The sequence below is a fragment of the Zerene cesonia genome, chromosome 14 (genome assembly GCF_012273895.1).
Source record: "Zerene cesonia ecotype Mississippi chromosome 14, Zerene_cesonia_1.1, whole genome shotgun sequence".
Taxonomy (NCBI): Eukaryota; Metazoa; Arthropoda; class Insecta; order Lepidoptera; family Pieridae; genus Zerene; species Zerene cesonia.
In genome coordinates, this window is record NC_052115.1 from 6,496,080 (window position 1) to 6,515,824 (window position 19,745).

Genomic DNA, 19,745 nt, shown 5'->3' on the forward strand with positions numbered 1-19,745 from the left:
TAAGATACACTACAACAATACACTACACTCGATCAATCTGAAAACTACCTACGGAACGTACGCAACAGCACACACCTATAGTCATTAGCGAGTGCCGCATCAACCCGAGTGTGTTGTTAATTTCAATATATTAAATTGCTGTCACTATACATGGAGATAATAATTCTTAAATGTGAATTTGAGTTTTTCAACTGAAAATATTAAGAATTCACAATAATCCTAAACTATGAGGAATATTGAAAAACTCTGAAAGTAGTCACGTCACGAAGCTGATCACACTCTGTCACATCAAAATGTAAAGTAAAACTCCAAAAACACCTTATATTATTATATTACTCCAATCAATATTGTCTGTTGATTGAGTCTAATTAAATATTCAAGTATTTTACAGGATGTTAAGCAATAGTAAAGTATAAATTTAATTTTTAGTTTTATAGCATTGCTCATAGCTCTCAAAATTTCTCAATGGTAAATAAAGCAATAAAAAAAATATTAATAATCAACAACTCCATTGCATCGTGTTTTGTATCAAGCCAGTTAAAAAATACACCCTGTAAACGCTTAATTTTATCGCGAGAATAAAGTTTGTAAACCCTGCATAATATAATTAATGAACATAAGCACTCATATTGAGATAAACCATAAGACCAATTAATGTGGTTCTAAAAAGTCGCTTTTTTTTACAGACCCTTTAGTAAAAACTACGAAAAAAGAAAAATCTACCCTGGAAGATAAGCCGACCACTAGTAGTGATTTTGCCAGTACCTCTACGACAGGTAGCAAAGTCAAGAAAGGGAAAAACAACCAGACGTCAAAAGAAAAACTATGTAGCGCCGCAGAAGGGGTTACGCCCGACGTCTTATCTCCCGATAAAGAAGAAATGCTAGTCAAAAAAATTATGCAAATATTAATTGAGAATAATTTTCATGAAACTATTCAAGCTGAAGAGCTGACAAATCTCATTGTCAATGTTCGAAGACTTGTTAGTTCTCATATGGGTGACCATGGGCTGCTCAAAGATCCTATTGCAGCTGGTATTGCGTCTGTTCTGTTGCAAGACGATGCAATTATGGGAAATAATGTTCCCGATGAACAGATTATTCAAGATCATGTGCCTAGTCGAGATGAAGAACCCAAACTATCACAGAGAAGAAAGCGAACAAAGAATATGATATTTGACGTTGAAAATGACTCCGATGATGATATTGAAGACGCCCGTAATGCTTACGATGACGATGACGTTGAGTGGACCTGTGACATAGACACGAAAACTCTAAGACCATATGAAAAAAGGAGTAAAACCAAGAAAACACACCTTGATAAAAAAGTGGAAAATATCAAAGATAATCAGGACACTGACGAAAACGTCAAATGCGCTCAAGTCGGAAATGTCAAAAAAGTCAAAGATGTCGAAATTGTCAAACACACTCAGGTCGAACATGTAAAAGCCACCCAGGACAAAAATGTCGCAGTTGTCCCCTCAAATAATGTCACGCAATCAGGCAGTATCCTTATAAGTGATGATGATGATGATGATGAGGAACCAGTGAGAGAATCTACATCTGTTACTCCGATTGTTCCACCAAAGCCTAAAATGAAGGAACGACTGAAAGAAAAACAAAATGTTCCAAACAAGAGGAAAGAGGAGAAAAAAGAGGAAGAAAGAGTGCCATTACATCCTATGATACTGACGAACGAAAATTTCATCAAAATTGTAGCACACATGTATCAAAGGGGTAACTCGATGTTGTCAGATGACGCAGCCAAGATGGCCGCCCAGTACAGTACTAACAAGGCCCGCAGTGAATACGAGGCTACAGGTGTTCCTATCATTAGCGGACCTTTATATGAAATTGCTATTGAGGTGAGAATATATCCTCATTAGGAGAATGTTTAATAATTATTAGAAAATTTATAAAATTTACATCTTTAATATAGACGATTATCTTATTTGCTTATCTTCTTTGTTATTTTCTGACGTTCCTTTTAATATGCTTTTCATATCGGCTGTAATATAATACGTGATATTTTTTTTTTATTATTTTCAGAGCCTAGGCTTAGAACAACTTAGGAGAATGCACGAAACTCTAAAAATTCAGCCAGTTAAGCAGCCAGTTAAGACACCACAGCAACCGTCGACTACAGAGACTACTACCGTTGACTTCTACTCTACAGAGCCTACAAATGATGATGACGTACTAGTCGTTGATACTGTTGTCGAGAAAAAGAACTGTGTTGGACCGAAGTCTCGAAGGAAGCGATTCATTGAACCCTCACCTTCCCCTCCCCCAGTTGTCGAGACAAACCAAATGATAACTCCTGAACCGCAACCGCAAAACGTGTTTCCTGTGGGAATGTGAGTAATTTTATATGTTTAGTTAGTTTAAATGTTTTTTGCATATTGTGAGCATACTTTCGCAAAAATTGACTTTGTTGCATATCTTAATCACTACTACATTTTTTAAGCGCCATCGCATTATAGCTTTTATTTTGTAATATTTTCTGTTAAATAACACTGAACTTGAACCTACCAATCAAAATATTAATTTTCGAAAACTTTGTTCAACAGTTTCAAAGGTCCCGCTCAAGCCGCCAAATCTCATCCGGCGCAGGTGATAGAAGAATGTATTTTACCCGATGATGACGAAGACGATGATGTCATTATCAGCTCTGTAGTTCAAAGGCCAGTCAGGGTCTTAACTCCGCTGTCTGTAAACAACGAGACTCGAGCAACACGATCTAGCATAAACCGGAGCTTTATCGACAAGCATATACCTATTGGCTGCCAAACTCTCACAACTGAGCCCATTCAACCCACACAAGTTACTCCAACGCAGGCTAAACCACCTCAAATACAGATTACCCAAATCCATACTGTGCAGACCAAACCACCTCACATACAGAGCACCCCCAACCCTGCGAAGCAGACCAAACCTCCCCAAAACCAGATTACCCCAATCCATGCAACGCGGACTAAAACACCTCACTTACAGATTACCCCAGTCTATCCAGCGCAGTCAAAACCCCCCGGTATGCGATTACTAGAGATTGACAAAACTACACCGGTCGTTCCAGAATCGACGACACCAGCACAAATTATAACATCACAAGAATTAGATAGTAACGAACCGATATGTCTGTCTGACAGTGATGATGAAATAGTGGAGCCTCGTCCAGTTGGATCCAACAATCCAACTTCAGAACCTCCAAATGCAATTCAAACTGCTTCGAAAAATACAGCGACCCCAGTTGCACCTTTTGTTGTACAGACTGCTAGCTTTAAAGGCAGCACACCATTTATTCTTTCAGAGAAAGCTAGAAGGGTCCTAGACCCTAATAAGAAGTATTATTGCATACCAGCTTCGACTTTCATAAATAAAGGCATCGGGAATTCAGGGTTGGATTCGTCTATACAATTGGATGTTCAAAATAGAGACAATAATATTTCGAAACCCTCTATAGTAATAACGAGTGTCGGTCAAATTCAAGTAGATGGGGCTTCACAATATCAAACAAACAATGAAGTATCCCCACATGTCATAATTTCTCCTTCCCACTTGAGCACCCCGCCCCAACACAGAGGGTCCAATGATCAGTATGCAAATAACGATCCTTCCATGAAATCTGGAAAAATCGAATTGATAACCACTAAAATATACTCTGCAAGCGATTGTAACAATCTGTCAGCAGAGACCGCCACTAATAAAAGTGTACCGAATGCCCAAAGTAAAGTTTTGAGCCTACCTATTACTTCGAATGCATATATTAAAAATTCGGGCAAACCAAACGTGGTTTCACAAGCTAGTCATAAAAATAGATCTCCAAGTCCCCCTGCTTCGGCTGACCACACGCAACTCTTTAAAGACGTTGTCCAGATTCAGGCAGATACGTATAGAGAAATACCGAAGGTGGTAATTACTAAAACGAAACCTACTGTTGTAAAATTACCATTGAAAAATGATTTGCATCACACACACAAGCAAACATCAAAAAGTATCGCACACACGAGCAGAGATCGTCCCGTGGTGACAGCCAAACCATCATCCACTGTGTTTCTAAAAGGATCAACAAATGAGAATGGGAACAATAAATTGATGATCTTAAAAAAAGTAGAAAAGATGAAAGATGACAATATGAATAAATCTAGTTCAAGTTCAAAAGTAATTAAAGTGGATAAAGCGGCGACGAAGAAGATGGCGGTCAGCTCTTTTATTGATCTCACGTGAGTTTATTGTTACATTGCCTCTAATAAATAGGCTTTATAATTTCTGGAATAACTTCATTTACTTCTTTATTATGACGAGGTATAGAGAATAATATTAAAACTGATTATTACGCATATACATAGAGTACTCCCTATAATTATGTATTTCTCAGACTCACTTTTATTTTCTTTCGATTTAATTATAAATCATTTTTATTTACAGAGACGTTCCAGAAAAAAAGCAGAAAGTGGAAAAACGGCCCGCGCCGTACATTGAAAAACCGGTAAAAAAACAAAAAAGTAAGTGAATTTCAATTCACAAGTAAAATATTCTAGCAGTATTTTTAATTATATTCAATATTTATTATTTACATTTCTTTTACGATGCAAACGTTTGGGCATAAATGCCGAAGACCTGATAGGTTTTTATTCAGATAAAACTACAAAATAATGTTTATTGTATGCCATTATAACGAATTACCTAACCTGGATATAACATCTCTATACAATTAATTAAACGGATACTAAAATAGATCTCTTATACAAAAATAAATATAGTGTTATAAACTATATAAACACGCTTGAATGGTGGCATCAAGTAAGGTGTCTAATGTCAGATTATTAAATGGGTTCAAATGACATCAATTTCCGACAAAACTATTTAAAAAGAATCATGTCAATTGAATAAATATTTATATAACAACGCCGGTTGAAAACTGATTACACATACGCATTAATATATAATTTTTTATTTCCAGAACTGCTGACGTTAGCAGACTTCACTTTGGATGATATTGATGATATAACGGAATTAGAATAGATAGGAATTAGTATGTATAAATAAATATAATGGTTATTATTTTAATGAAACTTGTATCAATATGATATGTTATTTCTATGGAAGTTTTTTTTTTCAGTACAGTTTGTTTCCTCATATTTTGTGATAAAAATACGTTAAGAGTGCACGGACAGGCGCCATTAGCGCCAATGAATTGTAAAATAATTAAGAATAAGGCATAGTTTTTAAGTGTTATAATAACTCTTACAATAAGATTTTATGTTTATGTTTGTCCAAACGAACCCTGGTTTGTTTTATGTATAAAAAAAGAGATTTACATATTATAGCCAGAAAAAATTATTGTTTTCTTTGAAGTACAATACTTACGACGTTTGTAATACATGGAAATATTCTTGGTGTAATAAAAGTATAGCGATATAATTTTGGTTTTTTATTTAGAATAAAAGTAGTGGTTGTGACATTGGAATAACTGCTCTTTTTTCATTATTATACCACATTCTGTACTTGCCGTCAAGAAACAAGTGACTTTTTGGCCAAATTTCCAGGAGTCTCTGAAACGTAGACGTATCATTCGATTCAGAATGCCATAATGGATTATGAAAAAAAAAAGTTTCTCTAACAAAAATTAAAAAAAAAGAAGTTTCTCATATAAATATTAAATAAAATACGCTACGTGACATTGTGAGCCCCTGCACCTGTCCCAAAACGTACCAACTACTTATTAAATTTTTCAATTTCATTCATATACAAAAAAAATAATTTCAACCTTATTTGGATGAGTTAAAATCGAATTCACAAAGTACTGAAACTCGACCCGTAGTTTTTGTGAAGACATTTTTTTGATTGAGTATCTAGTTGATACGATGATATTAAATTATTATTTAAAACGTTATTCGAAACCGTTCTTAATTAAATTGTTAATCGTCATCAACGATTTTCAGTCTAAAATGTTTTTTTTTGGGTTATAGAATAAATAAAACAAAGCCGTCTGCAACTATTATATTATTATATTCTCTAAAAATTACAACAAAATTATAGTAGGTATATGAAAAATAATTTATGTTCCTTAAACCTAAAATTAAATATGAATCTTAATAACAAAAAATAAATTCATAATAGATGTAATTAAATTAAGTGACCAGTCATAATATCACTATACAGTTTACACGTTAATTTTTGTATGTAATAAGATCATTAAATATCATTTTATATATTAAATCTATGGACCTATGAGATTGCATTTGTGTGCTTATTTTTATATCTGCGATCTTCAGAACAGCAGAAGATCTGGTGCAAATAAGAGGAGGAGTCAAAAAATGTCACAATGTTAATTCAATGATAGTCGCAGTCAGTGACATTGTAGAAATAAAGAAAAGAGCGTCGCTACATTCAGACGGATGTATGCATTATTTAACAGATCATAAAATCAAAATGATTTAACTAGTTGCAATGAATTTGCCAATCCGCTCCAGAACACATAATACTGTCAATTTATTAGTTTAGCACACAAATGCAAAATTAACATTTTGACTTAAAACTAATAACCATAATACGTATCGAAGTAATGTTTGTTCGATTTTATTAATTCGACAAAATTGATTTGCCTTGTACTCATGAATAACATATTTCATTAAAAAATAACTAGTAATTATTGAAATAATGAACTTAAGATACACAATTTGGCACGAAAAGCCATATTTATGTTTTTGCCAGGAGGTATTTTCTCAATTAAGATATATATGACACTTTAAAGTGAACACTGGAGAACGTTGCAATATGAGTACAAACTCAAATATATACGACGGTATAACCCTCCTTTTTGGCGCAGTCGGGTAAAAATATATAAGTATAAATATATCCGGATATTTTTTGATTACTGTATGGACGTAAGCTATGTTTTATGACTAAACTATAGCCGAATACAGACTGGTATAATGTAAAAATGTACAAAACAATTTCTAATTGCACAGTTAACGCAAGTGACTCTAAAATCGAAATCTATCATATGAGATGATTTATTAAATTCATGTTATGTACAGAATATCTGCTAAAATTTTATATAATACATCAATAATACAATTTACATTATTTTTCATATATATATATATGCATAATAACTCTGGTGTTTGTTACATTATATTGCTATAAAAAAAACCATATGAGAATGTATCATAACTAAAAAATCTATTATTATATATTTTCCAAGCTACTATATAGTCAGGATCAAGATCATATAAATAAGTATTTATAATATAACGTTATTATTCATATCTTTAAGTAGAATTAATTCCAACTCGTTTCAACATTTTTCACAAAAAACAAATTAAGCTAATTGTAGGAATGTAAATTTCCTATTCTTTTACATATGGCTGCTAAAATAATTTCAGTACAATACTGTATTGCCATATTCGAGAGGCCCTTCATATCTTACGACACAGCTGGGTTACCATCGATTCCTCACTTGGTAAAGCGTACTAACATAATTCTTTATTTGATATTAGCAAAAAATTATATCTTTTAATTTATAGTCTTAGAGCATTTAAATGCTTTATAAATGAATTTTTATCATGAGCCGGAATTCAAATCCGCGTCCTTGATCATAACGTGGCGACCTCACGGCCACTTAAAACTATATTATAAATATTTTTTGATAGTATTTATCTGTACCCTTACATGAGAAAATGATTCATAAAATATACAGCAGCCTGCTCTAATGTACCGAGAGTTTGATCTGCATTAAAATATTATAATTATATTAGAAGACTGGGTGTTGAATAGCCATGAATTTGAATCTTTATGTGTTATGGTATAATCAGTTTGGAGATAATGCGCTAAATGTCAAATAATATAAAGCTAATAGTTTATTTGTCTGTTTGAACGCGCTCTTAGGGGACCGATTTCAAAAATTCCGTTAGCTATGTCCGTGATCCCTAAAGGCTATAGCTATATGTATACTATGGACGAAGCCAGGGCGGAACGCTAGTACAGTATAAATACGCCTCACCAAATAAACAACCGATGATAGTATAAGATTCAATTTAATGCGAGTTAACTCGCGCAAGAGATTTCTTGTCGAAAGAGCAAATCGCTTGAAGCAGCGCACCGCGCCCGTCGCCGGTCGAGTGCGGTGATGTGCTTGTGTCGCCAACAGCTGTAACATTAGACATTTCATTTATTTATATTGAATGCCTATTATCATATATCTTAACTAGCTTTCGCCAGCGGTTTTGCAAGCGTTATTTTCGGAGTAAGCCCCCCTTATTTTTCTATGGTAGTATGCATATAAGCTTCCCTCTTGAATCGTATTTATCCATCTATTAAAAGAAAAACAAAATCTATTCGTAATTTTAAGAATCCAACCATTCAAACACACACACGGCGGAAAGCAACTTTGTTTTATACCATATACCTACTACCTAGTTATCAAAATTCATACACACTATCTTTTTGTGTGTAATTTATTTGGCTAAAGGACATTTTAAAAAAAAATATTTGTTGTTAAGGTTGCCAATCTTGCGTCATACGCACTATAGCCCCGATTAACCACTCGGGCCACCAATGATCCCACTTCAGAAATATATATTTTTTTTGTTTTTTTATTATGATTTTTTATTGAATACTCACTGGTATGCGGTGGAGTGGGCGAGGACGCGGTGCTGGGCGAGTGCGGCGAGTGCGGCGAGTGCGAGCGCACCGTGTCCGCCAGCGACGACGTCGACTTCCATATGCTGTCGCGTTTCCTCTGCACACGCACACGATATTACGTACTCACATAACAGTTGCAAATTCGACTTTAATTCCTTTGAGTAAGGTTGAATTTAATTTGTTTTACGTTCGTGAATACACCTTATAGTTATGTCAATAAGCTTGATTTTGCTCTTACGTTTGTTTCTTTCGACTCATATTTTGACAAACACATTTAACTACAGTTTTAAGTGCGTTTAAGAGAGCATGTTCCAATCGCTTGCGGTTAGAAAAAAGAGAGAGAGGAATTTAAGAAAAGGGCCTATCTATATGATACCTAGGAATATAGGAATAGGAATTGACTTACCGCTCTTCTCCTCTGCTTCCTCATTTCCTCTTCTGACCCGAGTATTTCCTGTATCCTAACTTCTCTCCGAGATCTCCTTGCCTACAATAGACATAAATATGAATAACACAAAAATATGATTGACTTGATGTTTGTAAAAGATATAGATAAAAAAAGAAAGACAATATTATATAGATAATAATATCGACAATAATTATTGGTATTTAATCTGTATCGATAGAGATAATTACAAAAGGTACTTGACATGGATTTTTTCAAGTTACACTTAATATGATACAAAAACACAATGCAGTTGTTCAATTTTACACAGCCAACAAAGCATTACACACACAAAAATCGATCAATACATAGTCTAATCTAAAAAGAAGCCTATGTTAGCACATATCCGGACTATAATCTATCTTTGTACAAAATTTTATGATGCGTTTTTGCATAAAAAAGTATACAAAAATATATTCTTACAAGCTTTAGTGTTTGGTAGAATCTTTTGTGCAATTGGTCATTCTAAATCAATATCAGCCAGCACACCGGAAATTACTATGATATAAATCTGATGATTACCAATTTCTGATCACTCTCCAACCTCGCGTGCACAGCATCCACCGCCGCTCGTATCTCCTCTTTGAGAGGGAGAGGGAACTTCAAGTGCCCCCGCACGTTGACGTTGGCCAGCCCGTTGGCGCGGTTGAAGAAGCTGTGATGCTGCAGCTCTTCTAAGGAGACCCCACCTTGCTTCCAGGATGAGGTTGAAAGGGTGAGGTGGAGTACGGATTCTGGATGTCATGGAATCATAAACATATTGTTAGGTGTGTTACGGTTAACTTAAAAAATATTAGAATCGTGTACATTTTTGTGTATTTAATTCAAAACATATTTTAGAGTTGACCTTTTTATTATTCTGATGGCCGAATTCAAATATCATTCTCCAATAGAACGTTGAATTATATCATATGTGAACTCATCAAAACACGTCATTCTTAGTAGAAAATAAAATAAAATTTTCGCGAAATCATAATCGTTTTTAGATCAAAATAATCAGACAAGTTATATTCATTCATATAAACAATACGTAAAAAGCAGCTTTATTCTGATAGAGTATAAGAAAAAAAAAAAATAAACAGAAAACTCACCCAATTCATCGTATATCTCCCCAAAATTATCACAGTAACAGCTATCCAACGTCTCCGCGAACGCCATTTCATACAGCGTCCTTCCAAAGCTATACACATCAATGGATTCGGGTGAAGTGTGCTTCATTTGCACGAGAAATGGTCGGTATAGGCTGGGCACACCCATAAGAATGTTCTCAACATCTAATAAAACAGCTCTTTGGTTTAATATTGCTACGTTCCCTGGGTGTAGGTGGCCTGGAATGATAAGTTATAAGGTTCATAATAAATAAAGTTAATGACATAATTAAAAAGGTCGTTTAAGTTTGCAAATAATTATTAATTAGTGTTTCTTATTTATTTATTTACGTATTTATTATCATTTTTCTTTTTTTTGGGGTTTAATTGAAAACCAGCGCTAGGAGCTCCTAGCTAATTAGATGCTATTAAGTGGCGGTATGACACGTTTTATTATTGTTAAGATGTAATTGTGTATGTCTTCAATGTTTTGTATCATGTCATGTCCATCAAATAAGTTTTCTTTCGTTCAATTCTATTTTGTATTATAAATAAGAAGTATTTCTCTTATAAACATTTAAGTTGTTATCAGTAAATTAATTAACTTCAAAGAAACACATACCATGCGGCAAACCCTTATCATGTAAAAATTTTAAAGCTTGTAAAATTTGATATCCATAATGCGCAATTTGTCCCGTCGTGAATGGCTTCCTTATTTTCGGGTTGCCATACTTCGCTAAATAACTCTTGCTATAGTCTGTGCCGTATAGCAGATCTCTCACTGTACCATTATCGTGTAACCGTCTCACTACATACGCGCCTGTCTCCAGTGTGTGTATCGTTAATACTTCATCTATGTAAGGGTGCTGAAATAGAGGAACAAATACACGTATTTAATATAACAAGCATTATCTGAATCTATTACTTTTTTAATGAAAATTCTTTGAATTTCTTATATTTATCGGGTGGCAAATGTTTAACAAATGATTGCTACCCGTTACTGTCCTCACTAGTATTACAAATGCGAAAGTCTGTCTGTCTGTTTGTCTCTTCTTTACTACCAAACCACTGCATCATTTTGGATTTCATTGGGTACGGAGATAGTTAGTAACCCGACAATGAACATAGGATAGTCTTCATCCCGGATATCTCTTGAGAACAGTAACTATGCGGAGAAAGGCTCGGGTCTGATTATCTTTTACATAGTATGTTCCTGTGTTTGATTTTACGCGAGTATTATATATTTAGAAATTAAAAACTTTTTAACGGATTTTAAACGCGATTTATTCATTATATTATTAACCCTTATTTTTTACTTTGATGACGCAGGCAGAGACCAGCTACAAATGTAATTATAAAATTATCACACCTATTTAACACTTTCTGCTGCTATTGCGTGGGCAGAAAACAATACGAACAGACAACTTTTGTAAAAGAGTTATACACATTTAATATAAAGTGAAAATGCCTGCATTATGTAAAATACTTACAGATATACTTTGTAAACTTTTAAATGCGCTTTGTAAATCCTTACTCTGTAAATGCTTATCTGGTCCATAACTCTGCCACGCGAGTACACAATTCGTTTTCTCTGAGTCAATAACCTAAAATAATGCAAAATAACAATGATAAGAGGCACATTGGAGATAAAAACTTCCCCGCATTATCTTATTGCAATTTTATATTTCTATAAATAGTATTTGTATTTAAACTGGTATGCTTTAAATAATGCAATTTATTGCATTCAAAATAAAGCGTTTATAAATATAATTATATTGAAAGTAATTGAAGTATTATATTATATTGCAATAAAGTTATTTTCCATTCAGTTTAAAATAAAATATAAAAAAACATCTGGAATATGAAAATTACATACAGAAAAATAGTGTTTCCGTATCCTCCAATTTATATTAGTCAAAGGTCCTTTCAATTCATAATGGCCATCACCTCTCAATGCTATTGATACTGTTTGGAGAGCCTGCTCTGTAAAAAAAGTTGTGTACCAATATAGATTTACTTAATATATACAGTCAGAACTGTTTACAACTACATTGTTTAGTATTACACATCGGTTAAAATGATCAAAATCTGGGGCCCAGCTGAATTTTCAACATAACAACATGATCAAATGTTACCACAATCGGTTTTTACAACCAAATATGAGTAGCCCCTTAGTTGAGTTTATAAAAGATTTTGACTATATTTATAAACTCCCAATTAATTAAAAATTGTTTATGAAAACAAGCAAGAGATAAATATTTTTTTCTTTGAGATAGATGCAAAATAATGCAAAATTTCTAAAATATTTCAATTACAATCTAGGTATATATAAGTAATACTATAACATAATATTATGTGGAATAAACTCACCTGCTATTGACATTGAATAATTAGAGGGGTCCAAAAAGCTTCTCACTGGTAATGATAATGCAAGTATCTGATGTTTCAGCACCTCAGATATGTAATTCTAGAGAAATTTCATGTTTTATTATTATTACATATATTTTTGTAAAAAATAATGTACATTTTTTAGTGGGTTCTTTTTTAAATTTTTCCTTATTCTTATAATAATAATAAATACTTATGGAAAAATTATTCATAGATTTCTGTGAATACCACATTTAAGAATAGTAATAGACTATGTATGATTTTAAGATAAGGTGTGATAAGAGTTAAGTATATGATAATACAATTCTAATTTAAATATTAACACACACACAACCATTTGCTAAGATATTTTATTAGTCATGAGAATATTTAAAAAAAAAACATTAATTTATATTAATCTAAGTGAACAAAGTTAGAATTGTTGGATGAAAAAATGTATCTGTTCCTTAGGTCTAGCTAACATTACCCCTCATTTATACTAGACATAATGTATTATTCTTCTATGTCAGCATAATCAGAATTTTGATAAGATTTTTATTAAATGCTAACTCACTTGTAATGCTATTTGTCTTTCAGCCACAAAAGAAGGTTGCATATTGCCTATAAGTTTCTTCGGAGGCAACGGAAGGTCAATATTAGCCTGTTGAAGATTTATTTGTAGAGCAGCAAAATCCCTGTAACGCCGGGACACTGTCCACTTATTTTCTTTGCAATGCCCTCGTTGTACACGCAACACATACTCCTAAAATATTATTTTAAATAAAATTAAAATATTTTTAACTACACGGAGCACCAAGTTATAAATAATACTCACTGTGTGTTTATTGATATTTTGTGCATTTTCTAATGTACAAACAAGCTTATCCGTATCATCTATAATAGGTCTGGTCTGAAATGATTTTTCGAATATAGCCATTACACTAAATAAAATGTAAAAACATTAATTTCGATTAAATAAATTGCAAAACATTTTTATTTTACTACAAGAGTGACAAATTTGAAGACAATTAGACTGACATTGACTGACATTTCGAAATTTGACATCAAAGAGTCTATAAAACGAAGTTTGAATTTTTACATTTTAACATGTAACAATATATATCTATAACTATAATTTCTAAATATTTAACACAAGCGTACTTTTACCGATAAAGCTATATATGGGATTTTGTAATTTTTTTAATGCGTTGTTCATATTTATGTATAAATAATTTTAAAATATTTTTATTTCTTAAGACACGAAATATCTATATTTCCGAACGTTAAATGAGTGCAGCCTAACCACAGACAATTATCAATTCTGTCATTTCCGGTAATATCGCTACGAGTTGCGAGCGGAGAACATCACGGTCCTGTATTCTACCATATAATTTCTAAGAAATAGTGTGAAAATGTCGCTCATCTCCGCTCGTTTGGCCTCCTCGGTGGCCAGGCGCTTGCCCAATGCCGCTACACAGGTAATTATTACTGAAATTTTTATAATTTGAATCCATGATTATGTACTTGGGTAACCAAACCCACCGCAATGTCGCCCGTTTCATATAATAATATAATTAATCATATCAAATAATCATAGGAGTGTTTAATAAATAGTACTTATGCACAAAAATATTCTATTGGACTAGTTTTATTTCAAAATAGAATTATATTATCGGTTTCCAAAAGTGATGTTATGTAATAGAGGGCGATCGACTGCTTGTCAGATAGCACATCCATAGTGCTTTAGAAGACAATTTGCGGCTGTAATAATGTAATGATCTACACGATTTATTGAGCAGAATTGTGTTTGAGAGTGTATTTTATAATTGGATAATGGTATTTGTTAGGTTTCGAAAGTCGCCCTCCCGGCGGTTGCGGTGGCTGCGCGCAAGCTCCATGTCTCGTCTTCACAACGGGCTGCCGAAATCTCCACAATTTTGGAGGAGAGAATCCTCGGTGCCGCACCTAAGGTTTGTGCTGTTACATAAACATACATGTCAACTGGATCTGTCAGCTGTTATAGATCAATAGTAGATTTGGAGGTTATACCTACCTATATGTATTTATATTCGAAGTTTCATAAAAAAAATTAAGGACAAAATATAAACTATTGAAAATAATGCATATAGTTTTGAATAAAATATAAAATTTGTAATTTATTTTTTCAATATTAATCTCTTATATTTCGTATTGTATACATACAAAATTTCCTATGGGTAAGAATTATTTAATGCACTTTACAGGCCGATTTGGAAGAGACTGGCCGCGTGTTGAGCATCGGTGACGGTATTGCTCGTGTCTATGGACTCAAGAACATCCAGGCCGAGGAGATGGTGGAATTCTCCTCCGGTCTTAAGGTAGGTTTATTATATGACCGTTGAAGTGGAAAGATGAAGAGAGATTAAATAAAAAAATATGCTTTCTCCTAACTCATGTTATGTCTAATATTAAAATTGAAACCATCTGATATATTATATTGTAACTCTTCATATGAGATATAAATGAAATAAATAAAATGATTTTATAACTGTTATATAACAAATTTGTGGTGTCAAACAAACAATTATCCAGTGTTATTTTCATGTCATTGTTAAAATCAAAATTGTCTATGATTTTAAAGTAAGAAAAAAATAGTTAAAATTTTATATGCTAATTGTCTGTCATGATTATGCAATATTTGCCATGTCCTACTTAACTTAATGTTAAAGTTAATGCAACATCATTAAATAATAAAAAAATAAAATTATCCATTAAAATTGATATAATATAACTATGATTTATTCTGCAAATCTATGCTGAACTTTTACATCATAATGCAGACATTTTTAATAGGCCAGCTATGAAAACAATACTCTAACCCTGAAACATACAAGCATACATACATATGCTTTCTCCTTACTTAACACCTTCAAGTGTATAGCCCATTGATGCCAAGAGCTTATTAATTTTCTAAAGGTCAAAATGTGGAGCTTTCAGTAGTGTTTATGTCTGGAAAGTCTAGTGGCACTACTCATAGTCTTTGACAGCTTTGTCTTAAAAAAAAACAAAATTGCTACATACTGTATTATAAATTTCGTAACATAAAATGAAACATTTGATCCACCAGGGTATGGCCCTCAACTTGGAGCCGGACAATGTCGGTGTGGTAGTGTTCGGTAACGACAAGTTCATCAAGGAAGGTGACATCGTGAAGCGTACCGGCGCGATCGTGGACGTGCCCGTCGGCGACCAGCTGCTCGGTCGCGTTGTGGACGCGCTCGGAAACCCGATCGACGGCAAGGGGCCCATTGACACGAAAGGACGCATGCGTGTCGGTATCAAGGCGCCCGGTATCATACCGCGTGTGTCTGTGCGCGAGCCCATGCAGACTGGTGAGTTTTTTGTTGTGTGTGTTGATGTATATCATAATGAAGATAGAGAATATCTAAATTATGATATGTAGCGTAAAAAGTGTCTTGTCTATTTCGAAAATCAAAAAGTTCATAACCTTACAAAATATGCAACTTCTCATTATTATAAACCTTAAAATAAATGCTTACCTTATCCATCTCTATTATATATATAAAAATAGCCTCCTTAAAATTGACATTACATAATTTTTTTCTACCTACTTACATACAAACAAATGTTGAACTCTTGGATGTTCACTTTTATTGCTATCCAGGTATCAAAGCCGTGGACTCGCTCGTGCCAATCGGCCGTGGTCAGCGTGAGTTGATCATTGGTGACCGTCAGACCGGCAAGACGGCGCTCGCCATCGACACAATCATCAACCAGCAGCGCTTCAACAAGGGCGAGGATGAGAAGAAGAAGCTGTACTGCATTTACGTGGCCATCGGACAGAAGAGGTCCACTGTGGCTCAGATTGTGAAGCGTTTGACTGATGCTGGTATGTTTATAAAAGTGACTTTTTATACTTTTACCAAGAGTTAATTATTTATTCACTTTGAATGTTACTATAATTAATTAGGCAATGGGAAATCATAAGTTAACAAACAGATGCAACGTTAATTATCTTTAACCTATTTATGGTTGTGTAATTATCGAAAATTCAAAGTTAATTCAGGCCTAGCTTATGGCTCCAGGCTTAAGTGTAATATAGTACAATCATGTCAAAATATATAGAAACAGTTCTTCTGATGTCTGTACTTATCAAAACAAAAATCTACTTACTAAAGTTCGATGTTTAGATCCCACCTGTAATTTTTGTGTTATAGTGAAATAAACATCTACACATCCATATATTGTTGCAAACTTTCGCGTTTATAATTAAGTAGAATATAATTAAATATTATGTTTAATATATAATATAACTACAATCAGGTGCCATCAACTACACCATCATCGTGTCGGCCACGGCCTCGGACGCCGCCCCCCTGCAGTACCTCGCGCCGTACTCGGGCTGCGCCATGGGAGAGTTCTTCCGCGACAATGGCAAGCACGCGCTCATCATCTATGACGATCTGTCCAAGCAGGCTGTAGCCTACCGTCAGGTAACTTCATCATCATCATCATCAGCCCATATGTGTTCCCTTTCTGCAGAGACTCGGTAGCTCTTACAAAACTGTAAAGTAGTTATTTTTTTTATATATTCTCCATAACCATATTACTTATGTAGATTATAATACAAACTGTTATATAATTACAACACATAATAAAAAAATGCTTCAGTACCTAAAAAATATGTAGACGTCTGTTAATTAATGATTTAAATAAACAAAATAAAGTAATAATGAGTTAGTAGAAATTATAGATCAAAATCTATTGCAAGTTTAAAAATACATAAATAAAATACTTCTAAAGTATGGGCAAAAACTGTATCCTATATGCATTGATAATTTTGTGGTGATGATCAGATTCAATCATAAATATTTACTGAGAGTGTCTCTGTAATTGATGAATATGGAGCATATCAAATACCTGATCAATGTTTTCAATGAACCTTTGGAATCTAATTAAGTGTCTTAAAAATATTATGCTTAAATTATGTAACTTTTAAGATAAAAAACTGATGTACATAATTATGTAATCTTTATATATTAGATATCTTACAATCAATTTATTTGAAGAAAATTTTAGATGCTAAAGATACAGATTAAGAAGGAAATCGTGTTTTTAGTTATAATTTATTGCTTCCACTGTCAATCTTATTTAAAATGTTTGTTTGTATTATTGTTCAATTTATAATTTTATTACAATGCTAGAACATCATAAAAAATATTGAGCATAAAGCGATAAGATAATAATGATAAGGCACTCTCTATTCTGTGAATTTATAAATGACTGCAATAAATGCTTTTATAATTTTAGTAACCGTATTTAGAAAAATGTGTTAAGAATAATATATCTGGTACTTGATCTGCAACAAAATATTGCTGTTTATCTATTTGTTTTTAATGAATTTAAAAACATGACATATAATGAATTAATCTCTTCAGATGTCCCTGCTGCTGCGTCGTCCCCCCGGTCGTGAGGCCTACCCCGGTGATGTGTTCTACCTCCACTCACGTCTCCTCGAACGTGCTGCTAAGATGTAAGAGCTTTCTAGAACATTTGTATGTAAACAGCTGCAGCCAAAACTGCCTTCCTTACTAATAAAATAAATAAATAGTGATCCTTAAAGATTATCTTCATCTAATAAATTCATTTTACCCTAGTTTCAGTTGAGTGGTCATAGATCGTAATTTTTTTAAATCCCAATAAGTCAGTATGAAAATTCTTATTTAAACAAAATTTAAATTTCTTGCCATCGTTACATAGGTCCGACAAGATGGGCGGCGGCTCCCTCACAGCTCTGCCCGTCATCGAGACGCAAGCTGGTGACGTGTCTGCGTACATTCCCACCAACGTGATCTCCATCACGGACGGTCAGATCTTCTTGGAGACTGAGCTGTTCTACAAGGGTATCCGGCCGGCCATCAACGTCGGTCTGTCTGTGTCCCGTGTGGGCTCTGCTGCCCAGACCAAGGCTATGAAGCAGGTATGTGAATAAGCTGGAGATTTTGATAGTACATATTGTATGTGTATGGATTAACTTCTGTTCTAAGCTATTTATTTTTTGGTTAAATACATACAGGAGGCAAGTATATGGTATAAACTATAGATAGTAGAGGAGCATAGCTTTTTTTTTTATTGACAACACATAGTTTGACCATTTTACTTCTGTTTTATTATTTAATTTAACAAGAAGTTTGTGATTTTAATCTAGTGAAAAGTAATTGTCTTTTACACATTTCAACAATGAATTATTCCTAAAGGTGGCCGGTTCCATGAAGCTGGAGTTGGCCCAATACCGTGAGGTCGCCGCGTTCGCCCAGTTCGGTTCCGACTTGGACGCCGCCACACAGCAGCTGCTCAACCGAGGCATGCGTCTCACTGAGCTGTTGAAGCAGGGACAGTATGTGCCAATGGCTATTGAGGAACAGGTGAGAGAATATGCATATTTTGGGTACTTTTTTTTTATTTCTCACGATTTTTTAATGTGAAAATTCGCCAAAATGTTACAATGCTTCCTTTGGCCTGTTTTTAAATGGAAACCAAATATTATGCAATATTTCAAGTTCACATAACCAGATCGCACTATCATGCTTTTTCAATCATTAGTTAGTTAAGTATGACAAAATATTTATTAGAAATAGAAAAAAATGTAAGCATGTTTTGTTTTTATATTTTATAGAATTTTCTTATAATTATCTCACATATTAAATAGCCTGTAATAAATTATTATTTCGCAGGTTGCTATCATCTACTGTGGTGTCCGTGGTCACCTTGACAAACTGGACCCAACCAAGATCACAGCTTTCGAGAAGGAATTCACCCAGCACATCAAGACCAGCCACCAAGGTCTCCTCAGCACCATCGCCAAGGACGGACAGATCACACCTGAATCTGATGCTGCCCTCAAGAAGATCGTTACTGACTTCCTTGCTACTTTCCAAGCGCAGTAAAGCGTTTATAACTAGTTTACCCTAAAGTTGTACCAGGAATTTAGTATTGTGAATTCAGTGGTACAATTTTAGACTTGTTAAGTCGGTCACTGCCATCTTTGCCAGTGATTAGTAGTTCTCATTCACACGAACTGTATTGAAAGTGAATACAATCATGGAATGTATATTTATCTCGGAATCAACAGTGGTTATATATAAATAAAATCGAAAAATTTATTTTTTGTTTCATTTTTTTACAATATACTACAAT

General features: G+C 33.7%; 3 protein-coding genes across 3 annotated transcripts in view; 2 read left to right on the forward strand and 1 right to left on the reverse strand.

Annotated features, from left to right (window-relative positions):
• LOC119831936 overlaps positions 1–5,423 on the forward strand; it is a 21,622-nt gene extending 16,199 nt beyond the window's left edge. The window contains exons 11-15 of the mRNA XM_038355506.1: positions 656–1,864; positions 2,049–2,356; positions 2,570–4,222; positions 4,428–4,504; positions 4,963–5,423. Coding sequence (XP_038211434.1) covers positions 656–1,864; positions 2,049–2,356; positions 2,570–4,222; positions 4,428–4,504; positions 4,963–5,024 — 3,309 coding nt within the window. The 3' untranslated portion in view covers positions 5,025–5,423. The remainder of the gene's footprint in view (positions 1–655; positions 1,865–2,048; positions 2,357–2,569; positions 4,223–4,427; positions 4,505–4,962) is intronic.
• Positions 5,424–6,059: 636 nt separating this feature from the next.
• On the reverse strand, positions 6,060–13,571 carry LOC119832052 (PX domain-containing protein kinase-like protein). Its single transcript, XM_038355646.1, has 11 exons — positions 13,384–13,571; positions 13,123–13,311; positions 12,552–12,648; positions 12,058–12,164; positions 11,672–11,785; positions 10,804–11,047; positions 10,185–10,421; positions 9,616–9,827; positions 9,055–9,135; positions 8,628–8,745; positions 6,060–8,154 (listed from the first exon to the last, which is right to left on the reverse strand). Exons 1-11 carry the CDS (start codon positions 13,483–13,485, stop codon positions 8,042–8,044), a joined length of 1,614 nt encoding a protein of 537 aa, XP_038211574.1. The 5' UTR covers positions 13,486–13,571; the 3' UTR covers positions 6,060–8,041.
• Positions 13,572–13,868: 297 nt separating this feature from the next.
• Positions 13,869–19,711, forward strand: LOC119831643 (ATP synthase subunit alpha, mitochondrial). The gene is made up of 10 exons (XM_038355078.1): positions 13,869–14,026; positions 14,396–14,518; positions 14,792–14,905; positions 15,655–15,919; positions 16,213–16,437; positions 16,872–17,041; positions 17,987–18,081; positions 18,309–18,528; positions 18,806–18,973; positions 19,283–19,711. The coding sequence occupies exons 1-10, from the start codon at positions 13,961–13,963 to the stop codon at positions 19,493–19,495; spliced, it is 1,659 nt and encodes a 552-aa protein (XP_038211006.1). The 5' UTR covers positions 13,869–13,960; the 3' UTR covers positions 19,496–19,711.
• Positions 19,712–19,745: the final 34 nt, after the last annotated feature.

Bases quoted from the DNA above. Each gene is read 5' to 3' on its own strand.
- LOC119831643 (XM_038355078.1), top strand. From the start codon at position 13,961: ATGTCGCTCATCTCCGCTCGTTTGGCCTCCTCGGTGGCCAGGCGCTTG. The intron at 17,042-17,986 runs GTAACTTCATCA...TAATCTCTTCAG, and splicing joins AGGCTGTAGCCTACCGTCAG to ATGTCCCTGCTGCTGCGTCG. The intron at 18,529-18,805 runs GTATGTGAATAA...TTATTCCTAAAG, and splicing joins AGACCAAGGCTATGAAGCAG to GTGGCCGGTTCCATGAAGCT.
- LOC119832052 (XM_038355646.1), bottom strand. From the start codon at position 13,485: ATGGCTATATTCGAAAAATCATTTCAGACCAGACCTATTATAGATGAT. The intron at 12,165-12,551 runs GTGAGTTTATTC...CTTTTTTTACAG, and splicing joins TTATTCAATGTCAATAGCAG to AGCAGGCTCTCCAAACAGTA. The intron at 9,828-10,184 runs GTGAGTTTTCTG...CATGACATCCAG, and splicing joins GGAGATATACGATGAATTGG to AATCCGTACTCCACCTCACC.